At 34.2% G+C, this 18,774-nt stretch overlaps 1 protein-coding gene across 32 annotated transcripts; it reads right to left on the bottom strand.

The window, feature by feature from the left end:
- Window positions 1-7,426: 7,426 nt before the first annotated feature.
- On the bottom strand, window positions 7,427-18,299 carry LOC126723677 (putative disease resistance protein At3g14460). Of its 32 annotated transcripts, none has more exons than XM_050427307.1 (15): window positions 14,511-18,299; window positions 13,585-13,982; window positions 13,405-13,511; window positions 13,017-13,322; window positions 12,613-12,928; window positions 12,359-12,472; window positions 12,098-12,212; window positions 11,713-11,981; window positions 10,290-11,222; window positions 10,062-10,162; window positions 9,483-9,546; window positions 8,900-9,238; window positions 8,726-8,816; window positions 7,898-8,333; window positions 7,427-7,791 (listed from the first exon to the last, which is right to left on the bottom strand). In XM_050427307.1, exon 1 carries the CDS (start codon window positions 18,131-18,133, stop codon window positions 14,540-14,542), a length of 3,594 nt encoding a protein of 1,197 aa, XP_050283264.1. In that variant the 5' UTR covers window positions 18,134-18,299; the 3' UTR covers window positions 7,427-7,791; window positions 7,898-8,333; window positions 8,726-8,816; window positions 8,900-9,238; window positions 9,483-9,546; window positions 10,062-10,162; window positions 10,290-11,222; window positions 11,713-11,981; window positions 12,098-12,212; window positions 12,359-12,472; window positions 12,613-12,928; window positions 13,017-13,322; window positions 13,405-13,511; window positions 13,585-13,982; window positions 14,511-14,539. The 32 variants fall into 32 exon arrangements, with proteins under 32 accessions (XP_050283264.1, XP_050283272.1, XP_050283257.1 ...); XM_050427315.1 differs by lacking the exon at window positions 13,405-13,511 and having other exon boundaries at window positions 10,290-10,459; window positions 10,543-11,222; window positions 13,017-13,404; XM_050427300.1 differs by lacking the exon at window positions 13,405-13,511 and having other exon boundaries at window positions 10,290-10,429; window positions 10,543-11,222; window positions 13,017-13,404.
- Between the last annotated feature and the right edge of the window lie 475 nt (window positions 18,300-18,774).

The raw sequence follows: 18,774 nt of genomic DNA, 5'->3' as shown, positions 1-18,774 counted from the left end.
GTCATGAATAATTCTTTAATTAGGTATAATAAGTGGTTTATATTCATTTGGTAACTTCTTCTCTTTCATCTTTTTTAGAAGCACAAGAAATTTGTGGGTTTCTCCAAAATTGCTATTTGTAAGTCGGATTTTTTGTTGCTGTTAAATAGTGAAAAGGTCTAGAAATCAAGCCACACCAATGGTAGCAACAATAATATTGAACGATTTCTTCACATGCCTTACGAATGCTATTCTACTCAAATTTCTCATTCTCTTCCCTACGCATTACCGATGCTTCTCCTCTCAATAACATATTTTTAAAATATATACATCATATGTGAAATGGTGAGTTGACACGGTCATGAGCACTATAATGTATGGCTCTTGTGCAACTGTACTATCAGTCTGCGGTTGTTCCTACCAACTAGTAAAAAGTGAGCGAGTGAAGGATTGTTTCTAGTTAATTGAGTTTATTTTCTAGTGTTTAGGAAATAAACTCATCCATCTTTGGTATTAGAATGGTTTGAGTCAAACCATTACAAATAAATCATCTTTTTTGACTCATTAGTTATAATGAAATTATTATTAGTATATAAATATATAAAGATGCTAAACTAAATCCCCAAAAAAAAAAAAAATTGAATATAATTTTAATAGCTACTTTATTATTAACGACTTCAATATGATTCCGTGGATTCCAGTTGGTTATGTGTCCTAGTAATTTGACACAGTTCAGATTTTAAAATTGTGACTATCAACTTTTATTTATAAGATAAAAAAATCTTTTTTATAAAAATTTATAGAATCAAAAGAACAATAAACTTATTGACAAAACAAAAATTCACAATATTTCCACACTTTCCCCCAACGAGAGTTCCCATTAGACAATGCAACTGTAGCAAAAAAAAAAAAAAAACACTTAAAAGTTAAAACACCTTTGCAATGGTTTGTCCATCACTATAGCTAATAAAAAAGATGCTAGAATAACATCTAACAATAGATGTTACGATAGCATCATGCAAATATTAAAATTTCCCTCTCTCTCTCTCTCTCTCTCCCCTTAGTGGCTGGTATTATTTTAATGTGTTGGGAATATATTATTTTAATATCTTAGGAATACAAAATAAAGAATGAAATGTATGATGTGTTGTAAAAGTGGTTATGTAAAATAAATAAATGCATTTTTTTTTTTTTTTTTGGTTCTGAAGAAGTTGATGAGAATACTTTAACAAAATCCAATTAGGCCATTTTAAAATAAATAAATGTTATGATTTTAAGATATGCTTTCACGTATTTTCATAAAATAAGTAAAGGAAAAAAAAAAAAATCTGTAAGGAGTGAGCTAACATGTCCCACCCACCCACCAAATTATTCTTAGTGCTCGTTTGGATAGCACTTAAGTGCTGTGTCAGCGTTTTCACTCTTTTTTTTTTTCTTTTTTTTTTCTTTTCAGCCGCAACAGTTGACCCGGTCTTCTGTGAACAGTGCATTTGTGCACTGTTCACGGGTTCCACAAACTCCACTTTTTATCAACTTTTTCATTAAAAATGGGTCCCACAGCACTATTCACACATTTAAAAATTATTTTGCTACAGTGTTTTCAGTTTTCAGTTTTCAGTTTCAGCAAAATAAGTTCTATCCAAACAGACCCATAGTCTAACCCATCATTATGCTAAGCCTTACTCTCTCCCACTGTCATAGGTTGAAATTCTCTATAATATAAATTTTAAAAAAAAAAAAAAATCTTCATAGATTTATCATACAAAATTTCAATTATATATTTTAAAAAATTGTACTTAACAAATTAACTTACCAGCTTAGATGTTAGTATGTTAGAATGGTTGGTCTTACTCAAACCATTCTATTCCTGTAATGTTTGTAACTTTATGTGAAGTAAATTAAAATGGGGTTAAGTTTTTCAGTGAAGGAAGTTTACTACAAAAAAATAAAAATAAAAATAAGAATGGACACAGCTAGCAGAAGCGAATTACTTGCAAAAGAAGAAAAAAAAGAGGGATAAGAAAAAACGGACACTAGTGTTTACATTTGAGAAAGTGAATTTGATTTATGATTCAACTTTGTCGGCTAATGACTTACTTTGGTGACTAGCAACAACAATAAAAGAAGAGAGATAAAGAAAACACAAAGACTTTACCTTTGTTAGGTGAGAGGCATTTTCCTTTTCCCCTTTGAGTGTTTGCTTTTGATAAAGGCTTATTAGCAACACTAATGCCAAGCCACAATAATTTTTACAATTTTTACATTACTCATGGCATGCTAAATTATGATTGGGGTAAATATTTTTACATGAATTGATTATTGATATAACATCACAACATCATACATCAACGATTGTGAAAAAAATTAAGAAAATTATATTGTCTTAGACTAGCAAAAGCAAAATAATTTTGAAAAGCTATGTGTCAAGAGCTGCACTATACTTCTAAGACTAACACTAACATGAATTAATACTTTCAGAACTCAAGAGTGCAAATTTTGAACTCTAGTTTAATCTAACCATTTGATTGAGGATTAATGTGAATACAATAATTTAGTCCAAGTAATATCTTTCTCCATGCACAAGAGATAATTTTCACTTGATAAGAGGGAATGTTGACCCACATAGTCACATTGTCTACACTACATGTTGTTGTGTTTTAATCAAATGCTCCAGAAATATAATAGGTGCATCCTTAAGCCAAGCGAAATTGATTACGATTCAATGTATTAGAATTATGGTTAAATAATTAAATTTTACATTTCCTTTTTGGGATAATCGGCTTATGTGCTCTAGATTGTTCTTATTCTGGGCCTTATACTATTGAGAGTTCATCAAATACTTGAGATGGCTACTGTAATTGAAACTCTACTCTTCTCTTTTCTCTATTTTTCTTTCTCAAATGGATCCACTCAGGCAAGGAAGGTTTTAAAAATTGGGCCTTTTTTCTTTTTCTTTTTTCATTCAAATATGGATCAGGCTAGATGAAACCGTGAAAGTTTGTTTTCCAATCTCCTTGAGAAACCTTCGGCCTTTCTAAAGAGACTGGGCCCATACTAGATAAGGGCCTCTTACCTAACCCGGCCCAGATTAAAATTTTTATTTAAAAAAATAAACAAATGTCTGAGAAAAACTTTGAAAACCCAGAATTCACTAATAAAGGCCCAACCCACAACATTAACGTAGTGGGCTATAAAACCCACATGTTTTGCCCAAATCAATACAAAAATCTCCTCATCTATTTTGAGAAATTATTATTTACATTGGGAGGACTGCTGATGTGGTCCTCCTTGACCAATGAGATGATATCATATATACAAATGTATGTGTGAGCTTCCTAATCGGCACAAGGAATAAAAAATAAAAATTACCAGATGATATCACATTTGCATATATAACAGCATTTTATTAGTTGGGAGGTTATACATGATATGACTGGGACCAAATGTCAAGAATTTAATTATCTTATTATATATTTGGACATAATACACATTCGTTTGATTTATTTTAGAATAAGAAAGGTCTAGATAGTGTAGAAGTTTGAAAGCTCCAATTGAACATTTACAATTCTATTAGATAGCACGCAAAAAAACATCTTGTGTCAGTACAAATTCAGGTCCAAATTTGTTTGGTACAGTGAATGCTTAGCATTAGCTTCGTAAAAGTTCTCAAACCTCTTCATGGTTTCATATTGTTATCTTAAATAAGTAAAATGGCAAGTTTTATTTATAATTTTGTTTGTGTTGTCCTCCTCCAACCTAAAACAAAAACTTACAAATATAAATTTGTTGCATATGAAAGAGGCTAGTATCTTCAGATAAATCCCAAACTTTGGGAAAAAGCTTTCAAATACTTACTATTTAACAAATCATTAAATAGTACTAATTAAGGTAGCTGAAGCTGCTTGAAGGTCTATTAAATTTGACCTATGAAGTATTGCAAATTAGTAAGCAATTGGGCTAGTATCTTTAGATAAATCCCATGGCTAAATCATATTGTGGTTTCAAACTATTATTGTGGGATAATGATGATTAATATTGCTTGGTTGGACTTGGTGTTACTCAACCAGTGTTTCCTTGGGTTAGCATTGGGAAGTAAATTTAATCTAGGTTAAGTTTTTGTAGAAACATTGTTTGCATATCTCACACTTGAGCTTTAGGTTCACTCAGATCCCTTTTTAGGATGAATTTCTCTTTCCTTTTTTGTTTTTCTTATTAGGTCATGACTAGTAGTCCATTTGTATTATTTTTTGGAATTGTTAAAAATCTTTATATTTTAGTCCCAAAGAATTGTTATATGATATACTATTAGTCATTAGATAGTGATAGGCTCAACTATTCAAGAACATGGGACGAGTGTCAGAATGAGCAATAATATACAAACGGTTTTTAGTTGGATTAGTGGAATTGCATGGTTCATTAAAGAAATTGCTTGAAGGCCCATTAAAATAATGTGAAATACACAACCACCCAAAAAAAAGGAAGAAATAGAGACATCATTGATATCTTTGTAGAGTGGTATCTATTACATGCTTTTTTGCACAACCATACGCATTAAATTTGCACTGAAATTATGACTTGAAAAGTCATGATTTTAGTGCAAAATTTGCTTGTGTGTATAGTTGTGTGCAAGAATTTGTGTGTAACAACAATTAACCATCTTGATAAGAATAATAGTAAACAATAGAGGGGTCTTGCAGATATGGAGCAGCCAAAGTGATGACAAACCACAACAAAATCTACAGAGTTTAGGAGGACTTTGTTGTCCCATGTCCAATCTAAAACAAAACCTTCCAAATATAAATTTAACTTTGTTTATTTTCCAGTTGGGTACAAGTATAGTGTAATGAAGGATATGGTCATGCATTGCTAAACAAAATTGTTTAAAATAAAAAAGATTAGTAGCTTTGGCTAAATCCAAAGATGGGGGGAAAATAGTTTGAAATTCTTACAGCAAGAGATTTGAAGTTCCTTCAAAAAGACTACTTATATTTGAGAAGAAAGACCCAAATATCTCACTTGCAACATGAATTGGATAGTTCATACTCCATTGTCGTATCTATAAAAAAATTAACTGGATGTAAGATGAACACAATCTTTTTAAAATTTTCATGTTAGAGGGAATAGAGAGTTTCTTTCTCAATAGATTGGATGGTTATGGGTCATTGGTCCCTATAAAAAAGCTCCAATGGAAATTGCTTTGTTAAAGCTGTTTATGAAAAGACAAAGATTTTACCTGAGTCCAGGTGTAAAGGCATTTCCCCCCTTTGATTATTAGTTATTTTGTTTACATTTGATGATGTGAATTTGATTATGATTCAACTTTTGATAAAGCAATTTAGCCTCGAAATACAGGTGGTATTGGATTTTAGGCCTAGAGAAGCAAGGCTTATGGACTTCGACATTATGGAGTAACAAATACCAAAAATAGCACCTGTAAAAACATTGCATAAACTTGTGTAAATTTTTATTTTTATTTATTTTTTTATTTTAACTTAAAAACATACTCTCTCTTTTTTTTCTCTACTTTACATACCCATTTTTCAACACACCCCACTAGGTTATTTATTTTACACTACATTTTATTAAAATATTAACTTTTCATTTTTTTCTTGATTTTTTTTAAATTGTTTTTATTTCTTTACCCATAACAATCATCATTCATTCTTTTTCTTCAATATCAGGATACGTAAAAAAAAGAATAAAAAATTAAATACAATATGAATAGTACCAATGTAAATTTACACATAGCAACCATGTATTTTTTTACATAACTTCATATGGCTTGGTGTTGGTGAATTTTAAGTTTTATTAGTTAAAATATGATACTTTTTTTTTTTTTTTTAATACGAGTCCTGAGTTCACTACAAATTCCAAAATCTAACAAAAAGTTTTTGCAAGCCCATCGTAGTGACTGGCTTATGTGATCTAGACTATTCATATATACTATGGGCTAGAAACTTCTGAAAGTTCAAAAATACTTGGGATTGCTTATGGGCTTTGAAAGTTGAAACGCTTGTCATCACTTCTCTTTCATTTCCTTAAATGGGTCGGATCGGGTCGGGAAAGAAAGGTTCTAGATTGAGTCGTGTGTTTTTAATATGGATTAGGCTATGTGATTGTTGGTTTTTCAATGGGCAAGATTGGGTCAAGGCTGTGGATCCAACCCTTGTGTCTAACTCTAACCTATCCTCTCTCTCTACCACAAGGCGAAAGCTTGTCGTCTAGCTTCTGGCTATCAAGGTGTGTAGCCAATCACTACCATCATTCACTCTTTTGGATTGAGGTTCCTTTGGGCTGCACTAAAACCCATCAGCCTTTCTAAAGAGACCAGACCCATACTAAAGAAAATTCTAAGAAAAACTTTGAAGATCAAGCTTTTACTAATAAAGGTTTGATCTACAACATTAACATAGTGAGCTATATCTTTCAATGTTTACGTAGTATAAATCCCACATATTTTTCCCAAATCAATGCAATATTTTCTTTCTACAAATCCCATATCTATGATTATATATGACTGGGAATTAATGATTTAAGTATCTTTTATTTGGATATTACATATTCATTTGATTTAAATAGTGTAAACCTTTTAGAATAAGATAGGTGTAAGATAGTGTAGAAGTTAGAAATCTCCAATTGAACCTAACAATTCTGTTAGATAACATACAATAACATCTCAGTGTCAGCAATAAATCATGTGGTACACTCTTTGTTTAGTACAACTCCACGTCCAATTCTATTTGGTGCAATGAATGCTTAGCTTTGTAAAAATCCTCAAACCTCTTCAAGTTAAGCATTAGAAATGCAATTTATCACAATTGAAACTAAAATGATTGTAATAATTTTTTTAGAATAGAATGAACTTCTTTTCCATTTTTGTTTTTTCTTTATTTGGTCATGATTACAAGCCCATTTGTATATCAATTTTTTGAATTGTTATATCTTTTTATATTTTAGCCTCCAAGGAATTAATACCTTGTTACACCCCAACAAATCAATATGTCATCATTAAATAGTGATAGGTTGAACTGTTCTAGAACTTGGCTGAATGTAAGAATGGGTGCTACAATATGAGCTTTTAGGCAGCTTCTAGTTAAATCAGTGGAGCCCTATGGTCATTAAAGAAACTACTTGAAGGCCAATTAAAAGGTTAACCTTTTCTCTTTTCCAATTGGGACAAGTATAGTAGCTTTGGCTAAATCCAAAGATGGGGAAAGAATAGTTTGGAATTCTTACAAGAGATTGAAGTTCTTCAAAAAGACTACTTAACATTCTTATATTTGATCTGTCATTTACTCTCCAAAAAAAAAAAAAATTCTTATATTTGAGAATAAAGACCCAAATATCTCTCACTTGCAACATAAATTGGATAACTCATACAACATTGTCGTATCTATTTGTGTAAAATAAAGTACTTTGATCTCATTATGAGCTCTAAAACAAGTAGTATTGAAATTCAATTCACTAAGCAAATTGGCACTTCTCTATAACAGTGACTTCAATAGTATTTTTAAATCTAGAACTTTTATTAATTTCGAAGGAAACATTAGGCATTCCAATGCTTTATTAAAAACTAAAAGAAGCCTATGAAGCTAACTTACAAGACAACTGCCAATCATCATAGATGAGCACAATATAGATACCATATAAAACTTAATTAGTTCTAGAAATAAGCTGAATACATGATAGCATCAAGGGATATTTTTGGAAGAAGCCATATCAAACCAGGCGAGTAAATTGGATCATGTGGAGCAATTGCCTGGTATACTGTTGTTAGAAACCGCAAATGTGTTCCACATTTTTGTCTGAAACCTGTGAAAGAGTTGGCAAATATTTTAAAAATAATCATTGGTTGGAAGTCAAAATCTTATACCAAGAAACATAAATTAATTGAACAAAGCTGACAACCACAAAACACCTTTTTGTTGGGGGGAAAACCTATTAGTCTGGTACTAATATGGGAGAGTCTCAAGATTGACTTTGATCCTTCAAGGAACAAGACTTGAGCAATTTTGTGCTAGTAGCTAGATTTTCCATCTTTCACTATTTCAGGCACCATGGCATCGGCATAGGACAATATAAAGTTCTTGACGTACAAAAGGGAATTGGGAAGCTTCTACTAGTGAGGGCAGCAGCGATATCAAGAGTGCTGAGCCTTTGGAGCCATCTGGAGTGGAAGCGAAAAACCAAAAATAGCTCTCTATCCCCAGGAGATGACTTCACATCTTCACGTCCACCACCAATTTCAAAATGTCAAATAAAGTCTTTGCAAGCCCATCACAGTCAAATTGTTGCATTTGGTGATATAAACTGGATTTAAAACTAGGTATATGAAATATACAATTTTCCCCTCCCTATATGGTAAATGGAATGCATTAGTTTTTGCTTGTTATAAAAACACCCAGGATGATGGAGTTTTAAATTCAAACATTATTGTAATCAACAAGAGATGATTAGATCCAATGGAGCATAATATCCCAGAAATGGCTAGTAAATGTTGCCACCAACAAAGGATGTACATGTACTATTCTTCTCTATTTCTATAATAATGACAATCAGCTCAATGTTTTAAAATATATGAGCTAATGCCATTTAGTTCCAAATCCATTCAGAATGGATTTTGATCTTGGCATTGACAGTGTGTTGTACAGAAAGAATTGGAATGATAGGTGATGGTCAGGAATATGTTTAATGAGTGACAACAAAATAGAGAACTGATGCTGATCCTTGTCATTTTGGCATGTACCTGGCTGTAAAATGAAATTCTGTATTTGATAAACAACTTGGTTGTGCAACAACAATATACTCCATGCACGTAGTGGGTCTGCAAAACCAGACTAAGCATCCACAAATAAGAAGAATCCAATAATTAAAGAAATGTGAAGCAATTGTTAAATACATGACAACAATCAAAGCATACCCTATTCGATTGTGTAACATTCAATTGATGTCGCCAGCCTACAGTTTTGTGAATGTCAGGAGCTATTGGAGATAGGGTTAGCTGGCCATAGCTCTCAATATCAATCGTGTCATTGTCTCTGATAATGTGTAAGTGGTCTTGCAACAACTTTTCAAACCCTCTTTCCAGATGACTGATGAGACTAACATATGGACTCCAGAGGTCTTGGTTGATGAGGTCCTGAATCTTATGTTTAAGGTAATAGCAATCATAAGTCCAATGTCCCCTTCCTTGCATATGGTATTCACATTGAGCATTCGGATCATACCATGTCGATAATGAGTCCTGCTGAGATCAAATCTGGATATTTTAAGATAATAAGAGACTGACATTAGTAACTTAGCTAGTAGAGCCAATTTCTTTCATAGAAGTTTCTATTAATGTTTCGTATGCTGTGAATCAATAAATAATATATTTGTTTTTCAATATAGAGGCTTAGATTTTAAGGTATTTTGGCTAAAGTTCCCTTAAGTTACGGAGATGGGGTTCATGATTCTCATTGTTGGAAAAAAAAAGAGGAAAGAAGTGAGTTGGAGTAACTAACAATAAGATTATTGTCCAAAGCCCCAATTTGTTAAGGAGTCTTGCATCAGAATCTGGCCACAGTTCTGCAGCATATCAACAATAAACACCGAGGTTAGTGGCCATAGGTGAAAATAATGAGAATACAATCGAGTAAATCTGTGAAATATTCAATACAAAATGACAAAATATGTATATTTTGGTCATGTAGCTCCCAGATAGATTTATATCTCTATTAGAGTATCAGCTAATTTATTCTTCCAAATACTCCCCCTTTGAATCACCATGTCAGTGGCAAAACTCAAACTATATTAAATAGATCATGGCGACAAGCCCTACATGAGCAACATTTTGAGAAGTTTCTCAATTTTCACATTATTGTGATCAATGATAATTAGCAATGACTTATGGTAATTACGAATATCATAGTCAAAAGCCCCAAAGTTGTTGAGAGAACTTTTATCAGGATCTACCAAAGATATTATAAATGCACAACCCCTTTGGTCCATAACAACTCCCATCCTTTCCATACCCCCCCCCCCCCCCAAAAATAAAATGTATGAAACTTGGAAGTGCAATGATGTAGGAATAGATGGAGTACCCGGTTGGCTTTGGAGTGCTGCCACTGTTAATACTCCTTTAACAATACTTTTTCTCCTGAATTTCCTAACCTCACTTCTCTCACTAAGCAAACAAGAAGTCCTACAAAATATAGATGGAAATCAACACCTATGTGCAATAGGAACAACAATATAATTGCAGAAAAGTCCCTTGATATTTCACACAGAAAATAATCAAGTTGTAGACATTTCAAGATCATGATTCATACTTGATTGGCTTGAAGGACTTGTTCTTTTAATCACATTTCAATGCTAAAAATGAGGACCACCTGTGGTCATTCTTGCCATTGCTATGGGGAGTCTTGTCTGGAAAACAAAGTAAACACAAGCCCTCAGGGCCAACCTGCAGCTTCATCAAATACAGACGCTTAGGAAACTTCTGTGTAGAAATATTGAAAGAAGAATGAGGTGGTGCAGCTACTTGCAGAAATATTGATGGGAAGATGAGGTTAAAATACTTACAAGAAGTATTGGGTGCGGTCCGTGTGGAGGGAGGTTGGGTAGGTTGGTTGCAGTCACCCCGGAATTTAAAAACAAGGTAATAATTTTCAAAATCACAAACTGAAATCTCATTCGGCTATTTACATCATATCGTTGTTTGAAAAACATGTAGAATAGTGCAGCACCACTTGAAAATAAATTAAGAAAGAAAAGTAAAGAAAATAATAACAATCAAAGCGGATTTAGAACTATCTTTCATTCCAAGGCATAACTTGTATCCATGTGCTTAATATTCATCTGAAGTTTGCTTCCAGAAATATAGCCATCCCTACCTCCTCATGCATATCCTGTGAACATTTTAAAATTTGAATAGAAATTGCTGGTAGTGAGCTGATAAATCCATAAAATTCACCAAAAAACCAAGGATTATCTATGGTCAAGCAAATGCTTAATGCAGTAGTAGGGAAAAATGAAAGTCAGAACATACTATTAATCGTTTGAAATTCCCAGGGTGCCAAGTTAAAAAGTTCCACCCAAACTATATTTTGTTAAGGGTGTCAATCTGTACGGGTGCCAAGTTAAATACTTGTCTACACTTTGTCTGCCACAATCATTGTTTCATCCCTAAATAACGAACAAGCTTATTCTGCAATGGACCACATTAATGCCTCTTCCTAGGACTGATCAATAAAATGTTATTTCTGCCAAAGAAAAAGAATATAAATAACAATCATGGTTTTATCGTTCACTAACAAATTATATCAAATAAATAAAAAACCAATAAATGCATCAAATCATTTAATCAGTATCTATTGTGATATTTGAAATTTTGATTGGAATTAAGGTTTAGTTGACTTGTGTACCAAGAAAAAAAGAATAAAATTCAACGCCAGGGAACATTCTAGTGAATCTATAAGAAATGTAGGACAAGAAATGAGTTGAGAATAAATATTGGCCTGACTAAAAATGAAAGGGATAAATGCATAATTAAATAATTAAAACCAAGGAAATAGAATTTTTTTTTTTCTAATACACAATAATCTTCTTGTTATTTCATAAATGAACAGATTATTGAGAGAGAGAAATTCTCTCTCAAAAAACATGTTTTTACTGCTTCTTGAAGCACTTTTGAGTTGTGGTACCAAATCAATATGACAATTTGCTGGTTTATGTACAACAAGAAGTACGTACCAAACTGTAATATTATGTTGCTGCATGTGAATGAAGAGAACAAGTGATGAGGACTTTGTCTACAGTTTCGGTTTCATATGATCACCATTGATTAATATGATGGGGGAGTGAACATTCTTAGGCATTCTTTTCCCCTCTTCTCATCACAACACTGTTCCTTCAACAAAGGAGACTACTCATCAATCCTCAGTGAGGCAGCCCATCTCTTCGGTTAACATGTACTTGAGCTCAAGGCAGAAAGTGATTGTTGCACCATTCCTCAGCCAATCCTTTATTAAGTGAAAAAATTTTCAGATATATTTTTCAAAAAATAAACGTACAAATAAATATAAATGTAACCGAACTAAAATGGGTAGAGTACGAGCACAACACTACAACACATTACCTGACTATAAAACAGGGGCGTGGGTCACATTGTGATTTTAGCTCATGTAATTACTTCATCATCCATACCATATGTATGCAAGGATGTGAGCAATCTTGCACCAATCTTTTTACTTCTTTGGCATCATTTCATTTATGAACATTGAAGGACATACAAGTACAAAGACAACAAATTAATTCACTAAATATATAATTGGCCCTAAAACACACAAACAAACAAACATGATAGTGAAATCAATCTACTCACAGCTTTTACACTTACCGATAACTCTTCCATGTCTTCTCAGCAGATTCCAGCTACATTCTCAGAGAGTTCATAGAAGATAGAAAAAGAGCTAGTTCAGTGAAACCATGAAGGATTTCAGGTCCAAATTATCTGGTTATGAAAACAGCACACAATCCTTAGACAAGGAACAAAATTACTACAAGTAAGCAGAATATTTAGTACCATTGGAAAAGTACTCAAACAAAAGTGCAAATTTAGGAATATTTCAGAAGATATTTGAGTAAACTCACTTGAAAAATGAGGAAGTTCTAAAGGCATCATGAATTTGTGGTCACAATTGATATCTATAAATTCATAAAAGATTTGTTTTCAGTCAAATCGAGGAGCTGAAATTGGAGCTATGAGGCATCATTCTTCATTTCACAACATTACACCTCTGTATGTACAGTCCAAACATGAAGTAAACAGAACATGCTAGCAGGACATATCATTGCAGCTCATTGGATGTAATTTTGCTATCTGGAAGTTTTGGATTGCAGGAGGTTTACTTGGTTTTGTATACTATTGTCTGAGGCCTCAACATTTGCACATTTTGTGTCTGAAAACCTGCAGAAGAATTGATAAAGATTTAAAAATCATTTATGATTACAGGTCCAAAGTTTATTACCAACAAACACAAATCAATTAAACAAACCTAAGAACCACAGAGCATCTCTATCTTTAAAAAGCATATTAATAATTGCTGGTAATGACATGAGTGTGCTGATCGGACTTGATTTGTCATGTAAAAGCACCTTCCCAGACTTAGATCAGTTCTCTCCCTCTGCCTCTGCCACCATTGTCTCTACAAGAGTGGTCATGTGCTGAGCCTTTTGAGCTGTCTTAAGTTTGAAAGAGAACAAAGAACCCAAAGCAGCAACCTGTCCTTTGGAGAGTACTTCACATCTTCCCGTTCACCAAAACTTCCCAAAACTCAAAAAGAGAGAGTCTAAGCAAGTCCCTGTCCAGACATGAGCAGTGAGTTTCAACTGCTATTAGCAGGTATTGAAGCAGCACTAGCTTTGAACTGCCCCTGTAAGAACCTGAGATTAAATAGCATGCCATATTGCCTATCAGCAAACTGAATGAGAAAATAGGCAAATTGATTGTTCTTGGGTAACCAATGGTCCAGAGCATATCAGCAAACCATCTAATTTGTGTATCTAGTTCAGAAATTTGAAATCAGGCAAACACAAATTAAGCTAATTTTATTTTTCTAGTACCTGTAGAAGCCTCCAAGGTGAATCAGGCCAGTGAATGGGATCAGCAACCTGAAAAGAAGAAATGGTTCCCACGAACCAACTTATCCGTGATGAATCCTTGGTTTCAAAAGCCATCTTGAACCTCATTCCCGAACACCACCGGATCTGAAATGCTGCTTTAACCATCGCAGCCTTCACACAAAACTCTGGCGTGCTGGCACGAGGATAGTAAACAAACTCAAATGGCTGTCCATTAGCAGCAAGTGTTGCTGCTTCAATAACTGATTCAGCCCTCACTTTCCCTCTCCCCATCACACCACCATTTCCATTCCCATTCCCAATTGAGCTCCCATTACCCCCATTTCTCATTAATTTGTTCTCATCATCTCTCAAAAAAGCCGAAACAACTGAAAATGACACTGCAATAGAAAAGGCAACTGAATGAGAATCTCTTAGTTCATAAGAATTTAATTGTAGCAAGACCCAAAATATTTATCAGCATCTCTTTCACAAGTGTACCAAAAATATTTATATTACTACAAAGGTTTACTTCGATATTTATTAAACAAATTAAAAGAATTCTGAGCCTCATTCTAAATATTTTGAAGTTTATCTATAATTCAAAAAAATAAAAATAAAAAAGAAGACTGTGGAATCATGATGATTGGGCCATGTGATACCTTTATAAACATAAAAAACGTATTAAACACAATATGAATAAATTTAAGAAATATGTTGTATGAGTATGAGGTTTAAATTTATGTTGCCCAAATCAAATACAAGTTTAATTTTGATAGAGGCTAGCTAGTCATTCTCATTTAAAAAATGATTTTTTTGGAATACGAAAATAACAAAGAGAACTGCAACACTGGCTGCGATGGTTCGTGGGAATAAACAAAATTCAGAATTAAACAGAGAAAAGTACAAATTAGTGCAGAAACAAATACCTGGGCAGTGGTACTTCTGGATTCATAGCTTATGTGATGACTTCATTGTCAATCCTTATGATGGGGATATGAGAAATTTTGCGCCATTCTTTTCCATTCTTTCTCCGATACCGCTTTTTTAGCAAAGGACACTCATAAATATCTAGAATAGAAAGGGAGGCGGGAAAGCCCTCTTCTGGTAAGGACTGGAATTCATCGCAGACCCAAATCTCCAACTGTTTAAGCAAGGTAAGGTGTTGAAACCCCCTACCATTGAGTGATGTCAGCTGTGGAAATGAAATGTTGAGGCAGATAAGAGAAGGGGGCAACAACGCCTCCTCCGGAAAGGAACCCACTCCTCTGCCGTGATCGCTAATAATAATTTCTCTGAGAGAGTGAAGACTCTGTAAACCCCACTCCATGCGTCTGAGAAAGAGTTTATCGCACCAACTGATTTCAAGTATTTGTAAATTGGAGGGCAAACCCCCTTCAGGAAATGATTCAAGTTCTGAACATTTCATCAACTTCAAATATAGAAGAGATGGGAGGAGGGTGTGCATACCTTCAGCAAGTGACTTTAACTTTTCACAGTGAGAAATAGAAATCTGTGTCAAATTTGGGGCGCACAATCCCCCGCTGGGAAAAGATACAAAATTAGGGCAGGACTGGATGGTCAAATTAGTGAGAGAAGGTAGATCCAAGAGAGATTTATCTGATGCCGAAAGAGATTCAAGATTATCAGAATCCCTAATTTCGATAGATTTGAGTTTTGGGAAAAACTCTAATGGTAAAGACCAAAGTGAACCAGGACCTTTATTTACCTTCAAGCTCTCAATTGATGGATAGTAATGGCCCCCAGGCAACTGAAGTACTCCATTGATTTCAAGTGTTTTTAAAGTAGTGGGTAGACCACCCTCAAGGAGAGTCACGTGGCATCCTCCAATTCCAAGACTTTGTAGCTTAGGTGATAATTCCTTCAACACCACCATATCACAATTTGTCAAGGCCAATTCATGGAGAGCCGAAGGACTAGGAAGTGAAGCAACAAGCTGGGGACAATCTCTAATTTCAATTACACTTAAAGAAGGAAGTAAACTGGGCAGATTTCCCGTAAGCTTGGGACATTCGATAATGCGAAGCTCTCGGAGGTTTGGGAAAACTCCGCCTTCATTTGTAAACCATTCCTTCCACTCTAGCATCCTTTCAAATGATAATTTTTCAAGGGTAGGTAGCTGCCCAAGTGGAGGCAAGGAGGAACAGTATCTACAATCGTCAAGCTCTAGGGACACCATATTAGAGAATGAACATGCTCCTAACCAACTTGGATATTCTGCACCATAATAAGATATGATAGAAAGAGATTTCAAGTTCGTATGAGGACACAACTGCTCAAGCACATCTCTTTCACGTTCTGAATCATAGTTCTCATGATCTCTTTCCCATTTCAACCCCAACTCTGACAAGCCCTTCTTATTCTTCAAATTAACCTCCTTTGCATCTCTTGTTTGACAAACGTTTTCCAAGTCTGATACACACAATGATCCAGAAAGATGTGGAAGCTCTCCCAACTCTTTAATGTTACTCCCACTATGTTCTCCTTTTCCCACATAAAAATCACTTAAATTTTGAAGACTTCTCAATTTACCCATGTGTCTTGGCATCCCTTTCAAACGGGTCCCTCTTATATCTAGGTGACGTAAGTTTACCAGTCTTCCCAAGTTGGTTGGCAAATCTTGGAGGAAACGACAATTCCTCAATAACAAGGTTTGCAAATTATACAAACCACACACAGAATCAGGCAAGCCTTTGATATCGGTGCCATTAAGATTCAAATAGCGAAGATGTTTCAAACTTCCAATAGAATCAGGTAACACAGCTAAATATCCATAGAGAGACAATGATAATGCTCGTAAACACTTAAATATGCACAAAAAATTGTTTACCTCCATTGTTGATATATTATTACATTGAAAATTTGACGCAGATGGCAATTTTAGTCCCAAGAAGGTTCGCAAATTCTTGGCTTCATAAGACACCTCAAATTTCTTAGGGACATCAAATTCAGTTCGAAAATATGACAAATGACGCATCTTTTTTGTAATTTCATATGAGTTATCAATCTCCAACCTAAAACAAAATTCTCTAGATATAAATTTTGCTAAGTCATTAAAAAGGTCATGCATTATGAAACATGGTTCATCATTATTTGATCGTTGAAAAAACGACCTTGATATTAACTCATTAAAGTATTGTTCACCTATTTCTTCCATGCTTCCATTTCCCTTGGGTTTCAACAATAAATCTTCTGCCATCCACAACAAGACTAACTCCTCCTTTGAAAATTCATAATCCTTTGGAAAGATTGCGCAATAAGTAAAGCATTGTTTCAAATGTGATGGGAGGTAGTTGTAGCTCAATCTTAGAGCTGGAAGGATAGAACTTTCACCTTCTGGTAGATCCCATATATCACTCTCCAAAATATGATTCCACTCTCCTAGGTCTTGTTTAGACTGCAACATACCCCCAAGTGCTTTTGCAGCTAAAGGCAAACCTTTACACTTACAAACAATTTTTCTACCAATTAGTTCTTTATCTGAATTCAATTCTACATTCTTAAATGCATGCTTTGCAAATAACAACCAGCATTCTTCATCAGACAATTGCATTAGATGATGAATTGAAATAGGCTGCACAGTTGTTGCAACATTTTCACTACGTGTTGTAATAATGATTTTGATCTCTTTTGCCCCACATCTAAGCATTGTAACTAACTTATCCCAAGCAATATATTCCTCATTCCAAACATCATCTAAAACAAGGAGAAACTTCTTTCCCTTTAAGCTCTCTCTTATTCTAATTTGTAACAAATTCAAGCTATGAATGTCACAGTTAGACAAAGTGATCTCTTCAAGAATAGTTTTTGCTATTATAGAACCATCAAATGTGTCTGAAACACAAATCCATGCTTTGAGATCAAAATTCTCCTTTACTCGGTTGTCATTATATACAAGCCGAGCAAGGGTTGTTTTACCAACCCCACCCATGCCCACTATAGGAACAACACATATCTCATCACCATCTGCATTATTTAATTGCAACTTCTTAAATATCTCCTCCTTATCAATATCTCTACCATACACACCATATTCTTCAGGACAAGAAGTTGTTAATTGCCGTGGTGGTAGTGGTACTCCACCGGCAACCTCTTTCAGATTATGGACATTCTTTTGTTCTATGACTATTTGTAATATACCTAGAACTTTTTCTAGCCTTGACCGTATCTTTTTATCAAATGAATTAACAGAAGTAGAGACGAAGTGCAATACCTTACTGGTGCAAGTTTGAAATTCAGCTTCTGACTTGGATAAGGCTTCAGTGGCAATCTCATCCAGAAGGTCATCTGCAACATAAACAGCATCTTTAAGCTCATCCAGCCAATTTTTCACAGCTGGGTTTGTAAATTGCTTCTCCTCTGCATCAATGAGCACTGATTTAGCAGATAACAGCAAAACCTTCAACTTTTGTAGCAATTCATCAGTGTGTTTCCTTCCCTTGATGTAGGCTATGACTTCAGGAGAAGCCAGTCTATCAAGTGTCACCTGAATGATTGAAGTGGCAAGTGCCTGTCCCAGGAAGACAGCCATGGTCTCTTGTTGCTAGAAGGAAATAAAAAGGCCGAAGGTAAGCAATTGCAATTTAGGCAGAAAACCAGAGGAGAATGGTTTGCAAAGTGATAGATATATAATGAATAATGCTTAGTGCACAAACTCTTTTACAATATCATTATAAATAGTTGATTCTCAACCATTAATATAACATGGTGGCTCACACTTTTTTAAAGTTTTATATTTGTCTTATTTTAAGAAATAAAAAAAAATTATTTATTTTTATAAACAAATAGATAGACAAAAGAGAGAGACTGAATAATTGCACGTTGTGATGGATCCCAGCGCAATTATTGAGAAAGAATTTGACATATATATACATATGTGACTCTTTGTGCAGCTGTGCTGCCTATCAGTCTGTGTGGTTCCTACCAACTACTAAAAAGTAAGTGAGACAGGAAAATTTATCGAGTTAATTGAGTTTATTTTTGTCGGTCTATTGTACAAAATTAGAGCCATACATTTTTAAAAACTGTGCTTAACAAATAAACCAAAGAAGCAATAATGGAAATAAACTCATCCAGGGAACGGTAGAAAGTTCAACATCAGCAATTCTTTTTTTTATTTTTTTGGGGGGGGGGGGAGGGGGGTTGGTGTTGAAAGGATCATAATGTTGAATG

This window comes from Quercus robur, chromosome 4, assembly GCF_932294415.1.
Source record: "Quercus robur chromosome 4, dhQueRobu3.1, whole genome shotgun sequence".
In the NCBI taxonomy this organism is placed as follows: Eukaryota; Viridiplantae; Streptophyta; class Magnoliopsida; order Fagales; family Fagaceae; genus Quercus; species Quercus robur.
The sequence above is the reverse complement of the archived record's forward strand: the minus strand, read 5'-3'. Positions and strand labels throughout refer to the sequence as shown.

Excerpts from the sequence above, each read along its gene's own strand:
- LOC126723677 (XM_050427305.1), bottom strand. The coding sequence starts at position 18,133 with ATGGCTGTCTTCCTGGGACAGGCACTTGCCACTTCAATCATTCAGGTG.